The following is a 20,473-nucleotide window of genomic DNA, read 5'->3' as shown; positions in this document are numbered from 1 at the left end:
TTTGACTGCCAACAAAGATGCCAGTCAAATCACACAGCACATGGAGCCGAGCCGAGCGATGAGTGTTTCCAGTGCAAGAACAGAGTTTAACCTATGAGAAACAAGAAGAGGGGGAAATAAAACACATGGTTGTTTCTGGATTAAAGATGAAACGGCATTTCCAAGCATCAAATAGTGAACGTGTATAGCTACATCAGAATGTGGTCTGTTTGATGTTTCTTTTGAGCACAAATATTGACCGTCATACACTTTTTACAATGATTTTAAGAAGACTCAACAGTACAATCTTTACTGTAGCAAGTTTACACACCTAAAACAAATCTTGTCAGGTATATTTTAAACAAGAAGAATTTGATGACAGGATGTCAAGGATCAATGTGCAGCCCCAAAAATGTTTTTAACAAAAGAAAATTGTTAACTTTGGCTTTAAAAAGTTTAATAATTAATAATAATAATTATTCCTTATATAGCGCTTTTCTAGAGACTCAAAGCGCTTTACACAATGGGGGGAATCTCCTCATCCACCACCAGTGTGCAGCATCCACCTGGATAATGTGATGGCAGCCATATTGCACCAGTCCGCACACCACACTGGTTGGTGGAGAGGAGACAGAGTGATGAAGCTAATTATGATATGGGGATGGTTAGCAGGCCATGATGGACGGAGGCCAGTGGGCAAATTCGGCCAGGATGCCGGGGTTAAACCCCCACACTGTTTCAAAGGACATTCTGGGATTTTTAATGACCACAGAGGGTGCGTTAGGACCCACACAGGTTGAGCGCCACCTGCTGGCCTCACTAACACCGCTTCCAGGAGCAACCTAGCTTTCCCATGTGGTCTCCCATTCAGGTACTGACCAACTTCAGTGGGCAACCATGTGAGAGTTGCAGAGAGCTTACTGCTGGCAATTTACATTTATAATGTTATTCTGCACAAGAAGTTTGGCAAGAAGAGAAATGGTTGTGCCCTACTGAGCCTGTTTTTTCCTCAAGGTTTTCTTTTTTTCACTTTGAAGTTTTTTCCTCGGCACTGTCACCACTGGCTTGCTTAGTTTGGGACTTGTAGAGCTGCGCATTGATGAAATTACTCTTTAATGTTTGGACTTTCAGCAGTGAAATTTAACCTATACTCTGAACTGAACTCTGAAAACTGGACTGAAGCAGTTTAAAGCAGTTAATAGGTTAATCTGTGCTTTTGAAAATACTATTGGTTGGGTTTAGGGAACGAGGAGGGTGAGTCAGTCGATCGGTCGGTCGTTCAGTCAGTCGAAAGCGGCCTCTGGTGGGTTTACGCGAGAACAACAGGCACCAATGGCACTCGCCAGAGAAATTTAAGATCTCAGAAAGCATATACAGCGGCCTCTGGTGGATTCGCTAAAACAAAAACTGCAACAAAAAAAAAACATAGCTTCAGGGACGTCTTTGGTGCTCTCCAGAAATGCATATAACAGTACATTTTCAGAATGAGAGTGGGTTGTTTTTATTCAAATAAACTTAGCCTTGGTAAGAGAGTGACTGATCCCACACTTTTGAACAGTAGTTTATATGAGATTAGCTACAGTATATTGAAAACACAAACGTATGACAACATCCATTTGCACAGACAGTGAAGCAAAGGCAACAGCAGGCATATTATTGTCATTTTTGTTGTTGTTTTAAATACTGAATATTCAGTCGACACTGTGGCGCAGCAGGTAGTAATGTTGCCTCGCAGCAAAAAGGTTGAGCCTCGGCTGGGTCAGTTGGCGTTTCTGTGTGGAGTTTGTATGTATGTTTAACGTGAAATCTGTAACTGTTTTTTTGGAGCACACGTGCTTATAGATATCCTTAAAACTGACATGCTGATACTAACATATTTAAATAAAACTTTATTTTGATTTCATAATTTTGATAAATAGCTGAAATTAGAGAACATTTTCACCACCACAGGACACTACAGCTGAAACAAAGAGACCATAAAAATGAGCACTGCCTCCCAGTGCGATGAGTGGAGATAGAGAAAGCTCATTTAAGCATCTGGACTATTGATCGTTGTCTAGATGAATTATAAGATGGCTTCGCCTCCTCATTGACGGGCTCTCAGAGGCCTGCATCAGCCATTTTGTAGATAGCTCATGACTCCTGTCATAGTATCGACTGACAGCTAGATTAATGCCATTTAATTATTTTTAAGTACATGCCAGCGCTCTTAAGTGAAAACAAGTTATCCATGCCTAGTTGTTTGTCATCCCCAAGACAACAGTCTGCCCTCAATCTGTCAGCTCGATCAAATTCAGTCAGCGCGTGAGGTGCTGTTTCTAAATTAAGCCTCAAATGCGTTTTGATTAATGCAGTCTTTATTGTTCAAAGCAGTCACTAAGCTTGGGTTGTAGTATTGTGGTTTATCTCCATGCAGGCATAATGGTTCGCTAGCTAGCGGGGACAAGGGTCGCAGGAGGAGTCGGCTGGCCCTTTACAAACGGCCCAAAGCCAACGGCGTCAAACCGGATGTCATCCACAACGTCTCCACACCTCTGGTGTCCAAGGTAAATGCTTTCACTTAAAGAGGCCAGATCATGCTATTCTAAATGGACAGTAGCTGCATTTACATGAGCCCAAATGATCAGTTTATTTAATAAAATAGTCACATGTAATCACATCAAACTGGCAAAAAGTGAATTGTAATGAGTAATTTAAACCTTTTGTAATTCATCCAGAGTTTTTATGGGTTTTAGAAAACCTTGAAAGGCTTTGAAATTTAGTTGAGTGTTTTCAAGTTTTAAAAAGTGCTTTGATTTTGGATGAAGTGTTTGAAACTGATGAGAATTTCAACATAGGTTCATTCTAAAAAAAAAAAAAAAACTATATCTATAGATAAACTATAAACTATAAGTTTCTGGAGATTGCAAATTATGTAGCCAGAAGTACGTATGGCTGCATTTCGTCTTTAAAACGAATGCTATTTGCTTCTCCAGAAGAAAATGTGTTATGGGAAATAATGTAAAAAATGCTCTGTTAAACATCATTTGCGAAATATATGAAAAAAAAAGAGGGCCAATGATTTGGACTTCAACTGTTCATTACATGCATATTACATACATTTCTCAAAATAATATCAATATGTTTTCCACAGGTCTGCAGCAGTGTTTGCTATTAGATAGAATAGATCCTCTTTGTTTTGTGGAGGACTGTGGGCATTGTAACTTTGTAGATTTCCCACAGTAAAGATAAAGGAAAATATTACACACATCCTTTGGCCTCTAATATTAACACTCAATAGGGCAAGTTTGATTTAACTCAAACCATATTTGTGGCTTCCAAAAGATGAGAAATCTCTTCCAACATACAGTAAGTGTCCTCCTGACCCACCCACTAAACTCTGTAAAAGTCATTGCATAACGTTGCAACCAACTGAGCGTTTTGCCAATTTATTGCATAAGGTTAGGGAACCAGAAAAGTACCTTATGTTCCTGTGACTTGTTAAGGGAGGGATGATGCAACAAAGGCCATTAATCAACGCGTTATGTGCGTGTATTTGCAGGCCCTAAGCAACAAAAGCCAGCACAGCATCTCCTACACACTGTCCCGGAGTCATTCTGTCATAGTGGAATATACACACGATCCCAACACCGACATGTTTCAGGTGAGTAAAGACTGCATTATTGGGTTCTTCAAACAAGTTTGCATTGTTGGATAGAGCTGAGCAATAAAATAATGGTAATTATTACTATATAATATTCTCTCAATAAACCAAGAAGAAAGTATTCCCTCAATAAAAGGTTGAATGTCTTGGTTTCCTATATTTCTGGCCTCAGTGACTTATTCCAAACCTGAATAGTTTTCTTTTCTCTTTCATTCAGAGATATAATACATTTTTAATAATGTTCTGGTTAATAGTCAATATAAAATAGCAGGCAAAGACCAGTAGGCCAGAAAGTTTGTTATAGCTGAAAGAAAAAGTCATTGAGATGATTTTTATAAATGATTCTGTCTTAATAATAACATTTAAACTCAAATTAAGCAAATATTGATTATCACTGCATTTAGTATTATGCAAATTTATAGCCTGAATCCATACTTTCATAATATATAGTACGCTAAAAACAGTATGTGAGAAGTACCCGAATGACCTACTACTTCCGGCAAAATTTTGAAGTGCGCATCGAATGGATGCTACGCTATCCCATAATACACCAAGAGCGAATTCATGAGTGGGAGTGAAGCGATGCAACTATTACTGTTTTAAAGGTTTAGGGTCATTATATGTATCTTACACTTGATTATGAAACAGTAGTACTGTGAAATTTATAATTAAATATTTTAAAATAGGAATTATTTTTGTGATGTCAATGTTTAAAAGGTTTTCTAGGATCAGTTGAAAGTTCGAGACAACATAATTTATTTGAAAAATAATACTTTTATGACAATTTAAATGCTTTTATAGTTTTATTATGTATCTTTTCTGAATAAATTTAAATTTATTTAAAAACAAAAGAAGCTAAAACAGAACTAGTTACATAGATAAAAACAAGTCATCGATTTTTTGTATATATACCCTCAAATGTCATATACTGTAGGTTTGGAAAGGTAAAGCTTATTTAAGTGAATAAATCCTAAACATCTCACTTTCTCTCGTCGCTGTGTCTCTAGATCGGCCGTTCCACAGAGAGCATGATAGATTTCGTGGTGACAGACACAGCGAGCAGTGGCGGTGGAGGACAGGGCCAGGGTGGTGCAGGTGGAGAAGGAGGACAGTCGGCCCAGAGCACCATCTCCCGCTATGCCTGTCGTATCATGTGTGAGCGCAGCGCCCCATACACAGCGCGAATATATGCAGCCGGCTTTGACTCTTCCAAAAACATCTTTCTTGGGGTGAGTCATAAACTACTGAGTCATAACTACATTTACTGATGCAGAATCTCTGCCAAGGCGCCGAGGAAGACAACACAGCTCAATAGGATCATTTACACTGATATCTAGGAAGCAGCAGAGAGGAAAAGGGCGCATCATTTCCATACTGTTTTGCCTGTTAAAGTCTGTTTGTATTGCTTTTAAATGGAGGAAAATAAATGTTTGAAATGGGAGCTGCCTACTTCAAACCTAAGCACATAAAAACACATGATTCTTCCTCAAAGTCATAAATATAACAATGTAACAGCCAAAATATATCTACACAGCCATTTACAGTAGTGTTTTTTATTTTTAGAACTCATTTTGTTACTTATCATTTTGAACTCATTTTATGCTACTCTGACATCCTCGACCTGCAAAAAAAAAAAAAAAAAGAGTGATTTGAAAATGCTAAAGGCCCTGTTTTAGTTGGGAAAGCTGATGTTTTGTTTTAATAAACGGAGTGAAATGCAAACATTTGAAAATGAAGGCACTGCTATCCACACATTCACTCTCACTGGACTTTTGGGGGTGTATAAAGAAAGATTCTAACTTTAAAATCTTATTCTATCTCTTTGGTAACCATTGTAATCTCAGTTAGGACCACAGTTAGGGAAAAGCTGTTACAGAACAGTATTTTTAAAGTTTTTTTTATATTAACCTTTGTTTACTGTTCAAATTGACTACACCTTCGTTATGTTCGTCACTGTTTTTACCCCATTGACTTCCATTATAACCACATTGTTGGATTGCAAAAGCCATGATACTATATAATCAAGCATTCTTGATTGTTGGTGTTTTTCCCTGTTGGGAAGAGGTAAAATCATTCATTATTAACATCGAACATCAGTTGGCACCATAAACCCCTTAGAGGGGTCAGTGCCAAAAAAAGTTTTTTTAATCTGATTTTAATGTAGAGTTCTATAGACCTTTTTCATGGCTGCTGCATGGAGGGCGCCATAGCGACCAGCGTCTTCCTGTAGAATGCTAAAAACTTCCGTTTACAGCTTGTACAACTGGTAATTTGCGCTCCGAAAATGTGTTTTTGTGACACACAACTTAGAAATGTCTGTTAAAGCCGTTGTAATCTGTCACATGTGGTTCAAGCGCGTCAGAAATACGAGAAAAACGTTCTCCTAGTTCACGTGTCTGCCGTCAGAAATACAGTGGGTGTGTGCGTTCCTGGCCTGTCAGCTGTTAGCTCAGCGTCTCTTTAACACACACACACACACACAGAGAGAGAGAGAGAGAGAGAGAGAGAGAGAGAGAGAGAGAGAGAGAGAGAGAGAGAGAGCAAACCAGAGTGCTGGCATGAAACTTAACAGGTATGAAAGTCGTGCAATTTACAAAAATGACCAATAAAAGTCTGTTATTGATCCTCTGCTGGCTGATTTGCTGTTCATTCTAATCGTGAGCCGTTTGTGTTTTATTTCGTGTGTTTTTACCACGGTTTGTGTTTTTCGGTCATTTCGAAATGACACTAGCCTATATTTTCACTTTGTCACAGTTATTAAATTAGTGTGTCAGTGGCACAGTACAGGCTACTTGTGTGTGTGTGTGTGTCAAACATTTTGGTGAATTACATTTGTTTGGGCTGGTTATATTTTTTAAATAAAGAGAAAATGTTGACAAGGCTTCATTTAAACTGCAGAAGATGCCGTCTGACAACGAGGGGAAAATGCCTCACAGCAACAGTTTTCCATCCTATTAGATCGCATTTCTTTAAATGATCAGTCCAGGAGATGGTGCTGATGGACAACACTATTAGTTCAAAGAGGATAAAAGCAGGTACAATAGATTAAAACTATCATTTCACAGCTGTCCAAATGTGACTGTTTACACACATCAGCTGCCGAACGGAAGTTCTTCGCATTCTCCTTGTGCATACACGCAAAGCATAATGGGTAATTTTGCGTTCCAAGAAAAAGGTCTATAGAGTAAAACTGCAAATTATAGAGCCCTATCATACACCCGGCACAATAAGGTGATGTGTTGCTATTTTCAGACCAGCGCAACCTTAATTTTCCAGTTTTCCGCCATCCATTTGCGCCACTTTGTGGACTCATGGGTGTTCCAGTCTTGAAAAGAGGTGTGTTAAGGCACATTGTTGGCGTGTTGCTCTTTTGAAGAACTAAAATAGACCGTGCAATAGACAAGCTGAAAGCAGGTCTGAAGTCCAGTGCCTCGCTTACACATTGCTTAAAACATGCAGGATGTACAGCAATACACAAATATCTTTACGAATTCAAAATAAATAAAGGATTAAAATATTACAAAAATTATTATTTTCTGCATAAATATATATAAAAAAACACTGCCTCAATGCCTTCATCTTAGTGGGCTTTTTTCAGTTTATTTACAACTTTTTTTGTATAGTGTTATTATTATTATTATTATGAGTATTATTTATAAGGCATATTTGTTTTATTTAATTAAATATGTAGGCTAATGGATGTCTTCAGTGAAGTGTACAACACCTTTTCCTTATTCACGAAAGAAAGAAAGTGAAAGTGAAAGTAAAGGCCAAATGGAGTAGGCCCATTTTTTATCCTTGTGCTGCAGATGCTCTGTTTAACTGTTTCCTTGCTAGTGAAGCATTCAGTTTTTCCACTTACAAAGTCCGCCATGTAAATAGCAAATGCACCATGGTGTGACGCAATTGAATCTTAAAAGGAATGGGAGATGATACTTTGATTGGTTTATTCTCAAAACACCCATAACTCATTAAGAGAATAAGCTCATCCCTGTTAGACCATGCGCAGTAGCGCAGAACGTAATTTTCCATCCTTAAAATTGCAAAAGGAGATTTGGACACACCCTTAATGCTTTTGGGGCACGTGCTTTAGACTTTGCGCCTGGATCATTAAAATCAAGCTCATAGTGTGTGTGCATAAATACACTTTCTATGTTTACTATGTTCTGAGAGCTGAGGCTCTTTATATTTAATTTTCTCAAACTTAAGTATGTAAAGGTCTCTCCCACACACAAACACAAACCAACTATCCTCCATATAAACATATAATTTTAAGCCAGAACCTCAGCGTTTTTTGCAATGCTGAAGATCAACAGTAAAACAGTACTGAACTGATGATCAACAGTAAAAATTTCCAACAAGGAAAACCATCGACAATCAAGAATACATAATAATATGGTGCCATGGCTTTGCAATCAAAAAATGACATTATAATGGATGTCAGAGGGGCAAAAACAGCAACAAACATAAGGAAAGGGTAGTCAATATGTCCAGAGTGTATTGTTGAAGCCTTTTCTTAAAATATGATTTGTCACCAAAAATAATTATATTTTAAATGAAGACACAAAATCACCCCAGATTAAATTGCAGTAAAAACGCCAGTCTGGATGAGAAGTATTTTTATTGTAAAATGCCATTTAAAAACAAAAATGCATTATTGTAAACAGCCTAACCTTTGTCCTAACTACACAGGACACAACAAGATTTCACCAACTAGAAATGGAACTGTCTGCACCAAACGTGACGCAACAGAAACATTTTAATACCAGCACAGACCCATTATAATCTAATTAATACATACAGTTGAAGTCAGAATTATTAGCCCCCCTGAATTATTAGAGCGCTTGTTTATTTTTTCCTCAATTTCTGTTTAAGGGAGAGAAGATTTTTTCAACACATTTCTAAACATAATAGTTTTTAATAATTAATTTCTAATAACTGATTTATTTTATCTTTGCCATGATGACAGTAAATAATATTTGACTAGATGTTTTTCAAGACACTTCTATACAGCTTAAAGTTACATTTAAAGGCTTAACCAGCTTACTTAGTTTAACTAGCCAGGTTAGGGTGATTAGGCAAGTTTTTGTATAATGATGGTTTGTTCTGTAGACCAGGGGTGGCCAACCCTGTTCCTGGTGAGCCATTTTCCTGCAGATTTCAGTTGCAACCCATATCAAACACACCTGCCTGTAATTATCATGTGGTGTTAAGGTCCTAATTAATTGGTTCAGGTGTGTTTGATATTGGTAGCAACTGAAATCTGCAGGAATGTGGCTCTCCTGGAACAGGGTTGGCCACCCCTGCTGTAGACTATCAAAAAAAATATAGCTTGAAGGGGCTAATAATTTTGTCCCTAAAATATTTTTTACAAATTTTAAACAAAAAACAACAAATAAGACTTTTTCCAGAAGAAAAAACATTTTCAGACATACTGTGAAAAATTCTTTGCTCTGTTAAACATTGTTTGGAAAATATTTTTAAAAAGAAGAAAAAAATTTAAAGGGGGCTAATAATTCTGACTTCAACTTTATTTAACCTATTTAACATTTAAATTAAATTTCCCAGACCTTCAGCTGTCAGTATGAGGTCTGGCTACCCGAGACTAAGGGGAACAGGACCTATCTGGGGGGTCCCAACAACACAAACAGGGCAGAAACATATTGAGCCTCTTCCTCCTTTGCCTAACACTGCTGTGCATTAGTTAAAATGCCTGCCTTTTTTTATATCACCAACACAAACATATACTCACTCACACACAAGTCCGCTGAGAGAGAACAAATTCAATAGTTGTGGAACTTCAGTTAGGAGAAACGCTGCTGTCAAGGCTTTTTTATTATTGAAAAAAAAAATGATGTCTTGTATTTTTTTTTTTTTTTTTTGATGAGTCCTCTATAATAACATTATCTGCTGGATAGATAGTAATGTCCACAAAAGACATAAACACTGCTAAAGTGCAAGCATAACAGTAAGGCTTTCCTCTGTTAATATATATATCCTCACAAGTTTATCTTTAGCTGTATTTTTTGTGTCCCCTAGAAAAATTGCTATTTGACAAAACTTACATTCCTGATGACAAATGTTATTTAGAAATATTTTTTTGTGAAAACAAACTGAACCAAGAATAAAAAAGTTTTACTCCATGTTTTGGAACAAGGAAGATGATCTACAGGTGTAAAAGCGCCCTTAAATATGCACTTTACTCCCCCCATTATGCATTAAAAAAGGTTATAGTTTGGTTTTTGGGTCAACAGGCTGATATGCGTGCAAGTTCAAAATACACTTTCGTTGTCTAATAATATGCGTTTTTTACCAAATTATTCCAATGACTTCCATATTCATTTTTCCAAACCACTAAATTCTGTGCTAATCTGAGGTGATTGGCCTGATGACCCAGTGTGTTGTACCTGGTCTACTGCGCGTTGCGTGTGTAGGAATGGAAATGCCTATCACGACTTATCAAAACAGTGTTGAAGTAACAAGCCATGGCACAGAGTATGTGTGTGAGCCCAATGCCAAACACATTACTAAGGCAGAATTTTAGTCACAAAAATAAAGTAGATTTGAACATTTTCTTAAAAATGTGTCCTTACCGTTGCAGACGTTGCTGGATTCTTACTGGAACAAAAAGAGTCAAAAGGGGCCACTCCATTCAAAGAGATCCTGAAACATACCAATATTATATTGAATTATAAAAATTTAATGATATATTTAGATTTTTCCAGTCTTAGGAAAATGGTGTAAATATCCCTGTAACATTCATATTAATTGTAACAATTCAAATGTCAGTTATGTAAATGATTTCTACTTACAGACATTTCTATAGAGCAGGGGTGCCCAAACTTTTTCTGATGAAGGGCCAAATCCAAGCTTGATTCAGAGCTGTGGGCAGAAAGTAAATCAAATTAAAGTTGCCGAGGATAAATTCCCCATATATTTCATAATATTTAAAAAATAAATAGAAAAATGACTTCAACCGTATTTATTAATGCACTCAATTTTTAAAAAAATGTGAATTAATTTAATGAACTCATTAGAATGAAACCGTAAAAACAAACCCATTTATAAAACACTGGAGTTTCATGTCGAATACACTGGTTATGCTGAACCTGCCTTTGCCTTGATTTGCACAGGGATGTCTTCTGATTTGTCATATATTCCTTAAGTGACAGCATTTTTTTATAAACTGATTCATTTACAACATTTAATTGAAACATTTAATTTCAGTTTGCCTTTTTTATAGCTCAACAATAAAACAAACAAACAAAAGGTTGCACTCATGGGAATCTCTGTTAAAGGCAATCCCCAACCCTTCCCAATCATTTTCCCTCTGGTGGGCCAAATCAAAGGATTGGCCTGCCAGGCCCTAGTTTGGTCATCACTGCTATAGAGAATAACATGATTTTTTCTAGTTATCTGTCAGTTGAGAGTCTTGCGACAAGCAACATTTGAGTATAATTGCTGTTCACAGTACAAACAGTGTTTGACAAGTTTGTTTAAACTGGTTTGTTGCCTTAGCAAACACCACTAATTACATACAGTGGATCTATATTTACAACTTTAATTGCTGCATTTTACACCCCAGACAGATATTAACATCAGTGTAAACATACAAAGTGTAGCTCACTATACCAAGAGCTCTGTAAAAGCCTTTCTGGACGACAAATCTTTAGGTTGTTCATTAAGTAAAGAGAAAGCAGATAAAACCTCATTCTTGTAGTCACAATACCTCTTAAAACATCATTCATGTCCTCACCACCAGAAAATGAAACATTATGGGCTCTATTTTGACGGTCCATGCGCAGAGCGCAAAACGCAGGGCGCAAACGCTTTCAGGGCGTGTCAGAACGCGTTTTTGCTAATTTAAGGACGGGAAAATCCACTTTGAGCCATGGCGCATGGTCTAAAAGGGTTGAGTTTATTTTCTTAATGAGTTATAGGTGTGTTTTGAGAATAAACCAATCAGAGTCTCATCTCCCATTACCTTTAAGAGCCAGCTGCGTCGCGCCATAAACGAATTTTGACGTAAAGTAAGTTCACTTTCGCTTTTGCTCTCGTGGATAGGGAAACCTTACCGCACAGACATCAATTAGCCTATAAATAATTAATTTCGTTTGTTAAGCGCAAAGATTTGTTTCAAAACTATTTCTAAATTCAGTTCTAATTTCTAGCAAACGAATAAATGAACAATAATTACAAAGTGTGGTCAAAATACTGAGTTATTTCCAAATACACCTGCCATGCCCCATATGGTCTAAAACCTGACAGGTGGACAAATCTAAGCTTGTTTTTAATAAAACAAATAAAAATATGGATATAATAAATAATACTGCTAATAATAATAACATTATACAAAAGCAAATTGAATGAACTGAAAAAGCCTCCCGAGATGAATAAAGTAAGGCAGTGGTTTTTAAATTCATGTAGGCTAGAAATTAATATGTTTTGTAATATTTTAATCATTTATAGTTATATCCTATATATATATACTTATTATATATATCCTTAATATATCATATCTTTTTCATAGGTAAAGATATTTGTGTATTGCTCTACATCTTGTGTGTAGTGTGTAAGCCAGGCACACTTTGCGAAAGACAATAGACCGACTTTGTTCTGGTCTAAAGAACAGACTATTTACAGTTTCTCAAAATAGCAACGCGCCAAAACACGCCTTCTTTTTTAAACCAGAATGCTTATGGGCGCACATATGAGCGCAAATTCATTTGCTATTTAAACAGCGTAGAGCAACACCTCAAAATGACCCTTGCGCCGAGCTTAAAGTAGCAAAAGACTATTGCGCCGCGCCTTGCGCCACATTGCGCCGGGTGTATGATAGGGCCCTAGAACTTAGAACCAGCCCCGTACAGAGACTGTCAAAAGGGCATGTGCAGGATAAAATTTTTTAAAGAGCGGTTGGGGGGGTTGACGATGTCGCAAGCGAAATGTAAAGAGGGGGGGGGTGGATTGGATGGGGCACTTCAGATCATTTTGGAAGGGCACTTTCTATCCAAGACTAAAAAGGGCATGTGCACTGGTTGAGCCCTATGTGTGCATGTGCCTGATTAGAACATCCAAATACAAAAAATATCTGAATTCTGTTGATGCCGATCAAACATTACAATCAGAAGACACATTATGGAGGTTTACTTTTGCTACAGTCACCAGACAAGTGTAGGTTCACACCTCTATTTAGTGTAATGTCCAGTGTTATTGTGACCAGTTGTTGTTTTCTAAAAAGCTGCAAATTGCATTATTTTTATTTAAAATTGGCAAGAAAGGAACTTTACAGAATGAAACAAATGTTACAATTTTAGTGAAACCAATGCCTAATTATTTCAGTAAATCCAAAGAAAAAGGGAAGTCTTGTTATTTAGCAAGTCTGTTTGTGGTTCAGTGCTTTGATATGTACTGTAGGCATGAACTGTTAAACACTGAACTGTTCCTGTCCACACAGTAAAAAGCAAAGGGTTTTTTAGAACATAAAAATCGGGGTCACGAGGATCAAAACAACTAATTTTTGGGGTGGACTATCCATTTAATCCTTGCACTGAAATTGGTTTGTGCGCGTTATACAAGATCGTTCACATGCCGAGCAATGCAAATAGACTCCGAATGCAATGCTGCTTTAATCTAATACTACTTGTACTCTTCCATTCGGAGCCTTTTCCATATCAAAACCTTAACAGATCCATTGACCTTGATAGTGACTAAGTCAATAGTGAATATCTACGCATCAGTTTTTTACTCTCGAACTACACAGACACCTCGAGGACAGTAATGGTCCAGTAGCCAGCAGTGATGCGTGACATATCAGCACATGGCTTTGGCCTCATACAAATGTCCTTGACAGGCTTTTCTGCCCACTGCTGTTCTGTGGAGGTGGAAGGAGAACGAGAGAGAGAGAGAGAGAAAGAATGGATACTGTATTCCTGTTGGGTATAAATATTTCAGTCTCCCACTGTATTATGCAGCTCCAAGTAGTAGGTGTGTTGTGTAATAGCTAGTAGCTAAAAACGGAAAGCCTACAGTGTCTGTCTGCGCATTATAATCTTCTCTGCTCAGTTAGTCAGTGATTTGTTATATAACACACAACGCATGTTATACACAGAACTGCTATTAATCATACTTTGAGCATGTTTACATTGAGGCTTACATTCCTGTCAACATTGTGATGTAAAAATACAGTATAGCCATGCCACCAACCAAAAAATACAACAACAAAAACCTCAAACCTACACAGAGGAATTCCCAAAATGAACCAAAACTCCTTTAATCTGTTAATTCAGGGCAGCTTAATTGTATATAAGTCTAGTTAAAATCGTTACAAATATGGAGAGGAAATTATAGCTTAAATTGATAGAATACATAACAAACATTAGAACATCTTGAAAATAAAGGTTTAGCCTATTAAAACCAAAAGAAATTAAATCAAGTCATTTAATTTTGTTCACTTTTTGTTAAGCGACAGATGCTAAAGGCCATGGTCTTAGAGAGGCCACATTGTTAGAGCAGCCGACTTCCATACAAAGAATCACCGGTTCGATCCAAGCTCAAACTGGGTTGGGTGCAGTAGGACCGGTGGGTTACACGTGCCATCATCCAGGATGGGAGTGAGGTTTAGGAGGCTGAGTTTATCAGAGGCCAGCTAGTGAAGTGCTATGCAGGTAAACCTCACTCCTCTGATCTCAAAAGGTGCTCTAGCGGAAGATGATAGAGGCTATGGTCTTTAGCCTTTTTGTTAGAGCAACCGACTCCCATACAATGAATCGCCGGTTCGATCCCAGCTCAGACCGGGATGGGTGCAGTAGGACCGGTGGGTTACATTCATCGAATTTGAATATTGATTAAAGTTACTTAAGTGAAGAGCAGCGAATCTCTCATTTTGATCCACTGTTTTTGTTTGATAACAGAGATGTCCCCTTAAGAACGCACAGATATATAATGAAAGTATTTGATTACTTTCATAACTGATTGTGCTCGTTTAAGTTAAAACTATTTGTGTTTACAATAAAACACAGAGGACAGATGTTTACATCTTATTAAGTGTATTTGTCTGTTTAAAAACACACTTAAGAAGCTGGTCTGGGAAAAACGTTTTTTTATCACCATGAAGCACGTCCGTCAGTCACCACCGTTACATGAATGGACAGATTCAGAGGTCGCATAGGAAGGGTGACAATTGACGCATAGCTTTGATGAAAATTAAGTGTATGTGGCCGTTTTAATATTAATTTCAAGCCGCACTAAAGTGAAAACATAGTTCTCTTGAATAGCTCTTGCAACACTTTAGATTAATGAACAATTCACACATTAACAAGACTCAAACAAATGGTTTGCTGTTTGTTCAAACTACTCATTTAAAATGAGCTGAAACAACAAAACTCTTAATTGTTGTATGTTAAATCCACTTCAATTTGTAACGAACAAGTTAATTAATTCCTTCATGTTGTCCCAACACAAATTGATCGTGTCAAACCCAGCATTTTTACCTTCAATAGGCTTAATACCTTCTTATTATTCAAATATTTATGCTGCATCCGAAACCGCATACTTTAATACTATATAGTCCGCTAAAAAGAGTATGCGAGCCAAGTAGCATTGATATTATTCGAAAAACCGTAAGTGAGATGTACCCAGATGTATTACTACTTCCAGCGAGATTCTGAAGTCCGCATCGAATGGATGCTAAGCTATCCCATGATGCAACACGAGAGAATTCATGAATGGGAGTGAAGCGACACAACTGACACGAATAGGTCACGCGATAATGACAAAATAACGGATGTACATCCAAGTTTCATTCATACTACTCACATTCATACTCTATAGAACATACTTTTCTAACGACCGAGTAGAACGTTTAAATTCAAATTCAGAACCTACTGAGTTGGTGATTTCAGACACAGTTTTAGTGTTTATTATTAGATTCTAAAGTATGATCTTAGTCTACATTCCTAATTCGACTCAATAAATAAATCACCACTACCTTGCTACCTATTATTAAGCAGTTAATTAGTAGTTTATTGAGCTAAATGTCTTAGTTAATGGTTGTTAAAAGCAAGAATTGGACTTTAAAATAAAGTGTGACCAAATAAGCTCACTGAAATAACTGTCACAGTTTACATGCAAACCAATAAGGAAATGCAAATACAGCATATTTACAAGGGGTTAATAATAGTTCAGCTTGTTTCCAGGATAGTGGTGTCAAAGTGTGATACTTTAAGTATTTAATTTGTTAGTTGTCATGTTAAATAAATTAATAACAGAAGACGAGAATTGAAATTTACGGCTCACCTATTATTATCATTCTTTCGGATGTTATGCAGTTTTTTGATTTTAGCACTTCTAGCCAAACTACATGAGATGAGAACACATTTTTATAGTTATCTGGGTCAAAAAAACATCTGAAATTGTGATATTTCTCCTCCTCTGTTTAAGGTGCCATCATTAAATGTTAAATTAATATCTACATATTAGGTATGTGGCTTAGATAAGTTCAAAATTTCTCCACAAATGGTTTAAAATGCTCATTTAGAATCACAGAAATTACCCATAGCTTGGTTTTGGCCACGTTTGGAACGGTCGTGAATATTAATGAGCTCAGCTCAGCTCAAAATAGTCTAAATTCTGATTATACTCAAAAAGGGACAGCCAAAGATGTATTTAGAGTTGTATTTTTAAGCTATAATGTGTAAGATTTGAGTAACCACAAACACTTTGATGTCTTTGACAATTCATACATGAGGTGGAAACACAGAGGCAATCGGCTCCACACCTGACCAGGTGGGAATGTGGGAAAGCCAGCTTCTCTCCTTTTCTTCAATTACATTTGAAGCATCCCCGCAACCCCTCTCTGTTCACTCACCCTCTCTTCATACATGCTCACACAGAATGGACATTTCAAAGTACGAAGGATCTATATCAATCTAAGTGACTTCATCTATCGTGTTTGATATAATTTGAAATATCTCTCAGAAATAGACAATCAAAATAATAGATATATAACTTAAAGTATCTTTTGAACCACTGCTAAGGGTGTGGCTTTACCTAGGGGATTCTATTCAAATGACTATTTGACCCTATAGGCAGAGACTCTTCAGATCTAACATGACACTAAATGCAAATGCCTTTTGTTATTCAACACACCCCTTTCCTTGGTTTGACTACTTAAGGGATAGTTTCAAAATGTTCAGGGCGATTCTGTAACCAGATTAGCCTGTAGTGTGGAGCTCTCATGCTCCATACGATGTATATTTTGATCTTGGATTCATCATTGAGAATTTGATGTCTTGTATTGATCATTTATGAATTGACTGAATTAATTGGCATAATACACATTTACCTGGTTAATAAAATATGTTTTGAATTATTAACCCTTGGGTCTGAGGGTGTTTTGGGGCTCTGGAGATATTTTGACATGCACTGACATTTGTGTTTTCAGTATCTTAAAAACATATTATTGGCTAAAGCGTGATAACACTGTAAACAGCACAAGTTAGGCTACAATAATACCCAAGCAGCATGTTTTTATGTGTTTGTGTTTTTGAGAAAGAAACGTTTATGTTTGGTTAGTGAAAAACTAACATTTTAAAGTCACTGAAACAAGGCCGTGAAACACACAGAGAACATTTGTGCACAAGACTTTTGAGAACTGGATCTTGTAGCCTACTGTTTTTGCTTCAAAATGATGTGAGACTCATCTTGCTTACTTGCTCACAGAAAACAATATAATGAATAAAAATTTCTAAGTCACTTTTTGAGTGCAAATGGTCTATGCGAGAAGGCGTGAACAATCCTTACTATGCCTGAGAAGACACAGACCTGCATAATGAGCTGCATAAAGAGAAAAAATAAGCGGTAACACTTTAGATGAATTAACATTTCACACATTAACTAGACTCAAACAAATGGCGTTTGCTGTTATACTACATTTTTTTTGAGAGATTTATAAAATCCTTTTGATGTGCTTGATTTACAGGAGCGAGCTGCTAAATGGAGGACCTCAGATGGTTTGATGGATGGACTAACAACCAATGGGGTGCTTGTAATGCATCCAGCAGGGGAGTTTGTATCTGAACCCGCTCCAGGGGTGTGGAGGGAGATCTCAGTATGTGGGAACGTCTTTGCCCTTCGAGAGACACGGTCCGCACAGCAGAGGGGAAAACTGGTGAGAATTTGCTTTAATCTATGGTGTGAATCATGAGTTAAAATCATGAGTTAGAATCATGTTAACAACATGCTATTTCATGCTAGAATGATGCTATTTACAGGCTAATACATGTTATAAACATGCTACCAACTTGCTAATTCATGTAAGAATCATGCTAACATGATAATTCATGTTTAATTCATGCTAACAACATGCTAATTAATGTTAGAAACATGATAAAAGCATGATAAATTATGCTAGAATCATGCTAGTTACATGCTAATTCGTGTTAGAATAAGCTACCAACATGCAAATTTAGATTAGAAACTTGCTAACAACATGCTAATTTATGCTAGATTAAGCTAACAACATGCTAACTCATGTTAGAAACATGCAAACAACATGCTAATTTATACTACAATCATGCTAACAACATGCTAATTCATCATGCTATTACCAACCCAGAGGAATCAACTTTAAGGCTGTTTACTGGCTAGCTTCAGTCTTTAAAGTGGTTACATTGTTGACTGCAGGGATGTTAAACATTATTTTAGCCAACTTGATACTTGTTCAAACTAAACAAACTACTTTAAACAAACTCTCTCAAGCTGTCTTCAAACTTTAATAGTTTTATTTTTATTGGCTTGACGTGTCCTTTGGTTCAAATAGCACAAATTCTGAAATGAGTTGGATGTTTTGACTAGTTATGTGCACATTATGTGCCCGTTTCTTAATAGGTCAGTTAACCCTGCTGAAAAATCCAGCTTAAACCAGCCTAGGCTGGTTGGCTGGTTTTAGAGGGGTTTTGGCCACTTCCAGGCTGGTTTCCAGCCATTTCCAGCCTGGTCTTAGCTGGTCAGGCTGGGAGATGACCAGCTAAAACCAGCTTAAACCAGGCTGGTCAAGCTGGTTTTAGCTGGATTTGGCTGGTCATTTTCCAGCCTGACCAGCTAAGACCAGGCTAAAAATGGCTGGAAACCAGTCTGGAAGTGGCCAAAACCCCTCTAAAACCAGCCTGGTAGACCAGCTAAAACCAGCCAACCAGCCTAGGCTGGTTTAAGCTGGATTTTTCAGCAGGGAACCAAAAAAAATTATCATCATTTACTCAACCTTGTTGTCCCTTCTTATATTTTTGTGTGTCCTGCTGAGTTTAGCTTCAACTTGCTTAAAAAACACCTGTCTGGAATTTTCTAGTGTACCTAGTAAGCACGTGACCTAGTTGGGGTTGGAGCTAAACTCTGCAGGACACTGGCCCTCCAGGACCGAGCTTGGGCATCTATTATTCATGTTTTGAATAAACGTACATGTTTTTGTTGTCTTACCTCACAGGTAGAGAACGAGTCCAACATGCTCCAGGATGGTTCCCTCATCGATCTCTGTGGAGCCACTCTGCTTTGGCGGACTCCTAGCGGTCTTCGCCACACCCCGACTCTTAAACAGCTGGAGTCTCTTCGCCAGGAGTTAAACGCTGCCCGTCCCCAGTGCCCCGTGGGCTTCAATACACTCGCCTTCCCCAGCCTGGCACAGCGAGCCACCATTGACAAGAAGCAGCCCTGGGTCTACATGAACTGCGGCCACGTACACGGCTACCACAACTGGGGCTTCCGGAAGGAGAAAGCGGGAGTCGCTGCGGTGGCGTTAACTGGGGGTGGAGGCACGGCTCCGGCTACGACTGGAGAGCGCGAATGTCCCATGTGTAGAGGGGTGGGTCCTTACGTGCCCCTTTGGCTCGGGTGCGAAGGGGGCTTATATCTGGATGCAGGGCCCCCAACACATGCGTTCTGCCCCTGCGGTCACGTGTGCTCGGAAAAGACGGTGCAAGGCTGGAGTCAGATCCCACTGCCGCACGGAACGCATGCCTTCCACGCTGCTTGTCCTTTCTGTGGAACGTGGCTGACCGGGGAACAAGGCTACATCAAACTCATCTTCCAAGGGCCCGTCGACTGAGGGGGACAGTGTGAGATGTTGAGACTGAACCACAGAAATGGACAGATTGGACTGTGGAGGACGGACACACAAAATGGAGGGCTGGTGAATAGGGCAAGGATGACAAAAAGGGAATATACTTTGTTATGTGATGCAGAATGTGTAAATAAAAGTGATGAAATAAAAGTTGAATACATCATTGCTGTGTGTAAGAAGAGGTGAATGGAAAGCGCATATATTTGCATATGTAATATCTTCATGCAAGGCCTTAATTTACATGAAGCAGCTGTAGACTAGTCTGCAATTGAGTTAAACTTATCTGGGTCATATTTTACACCTTAATTACAGCGGGGAAATTCTAGAACCATTTAGACTTTTTAATTATGTTCTATAAGAATTTAAAAAGTGTAAAAGCATAATAATGAGGACAGGGATTTGAATTTAATTATTTTTAATGATGCCCATTACTCCTAATGATGATTCTGATTTATTTATTTTATTTAGATATTTTATTATTTTATTTAAAATACTTTTTATTGAGAGGAGTGAGGTTTACTGCACAGCACTTCACTAGCTGACCTTTGCTACACTCACCCCCCTAAACCTTACTCCCATCTGGGTCATGGCACCAATGTAACCTCACCGGGCCTACACCACCCAACCAGCTCCGAGCTGGGATCAAACCGGCAACTTTCCGCATAGGAGTCGGTTGCTCTAACAAGGAGGCTAAAGTTTATAGCACCTTTAGAGGTCAAAGGATTGAGGTTTACCTT

General features: G+C 37.9%; 1 protein-coding gene across 3 annotated transcripts in view; it reads left to right on the top strand.

Moving 5' to 3' along the window:
* peli3 (pellino E3 ubiquitin protein ligase family member 3) overlaps positions 1-19,899 on the top strand; it is a 179,692-nt gene extending 159,793 nt beyond the window's left edge. For 2 of the 3 annotated variants that reach the window (XM_087260740.1, XM_087260741.1), the window contains exons 3-7: positions 2,396-2,525; positions 3,521-3,622; positions 4,630-4,851; positions 17,604-17,792; positions 19,104-19,899. In XM_087260740.1, coding sequence (XP_087116866.1) covers positions 2,396-2,525; positions 3,521-3,622; positions 4,630-4,851; positions 17,604-17,792; positions 19,104-19,721 — 1,261 coding nt within the window. In that variant the 3' untranslated portion in view covers positions 19,722-19,899. Of the gene's footprint in view, positions 1-1,325; positions 2,526-3,520; positions 3,623-4,629; positions 4,852-17,603; positions 17,793-19,103 lie in introns of all 3 variants that reach the window. The other variant, XM_087260742.1, reaches the window with a different exon arrangement.
* Positions 19,900-20,473: the final 574 nt, after the last annotated feature.

Source organism: Danio rerio, chromosome 7, assembly GCF_052040795.2.
Source record: "Danio rerio strain M-AB ecotype USA chromosome 7, GRCz13ab, whole genome shotgun sequence".
Classification (NCBI taxonomy): domain Eukaryota; kingdom Metazoa; phylum Chordata; class Actinopteri; order Cypriniformes; family Danionidae; genus Danio; species Danio rerio.
Note: the sequence above shows the minus strand (reverse complement) of the source record. Positions and strands in the feature narration are given on the sequence as shown.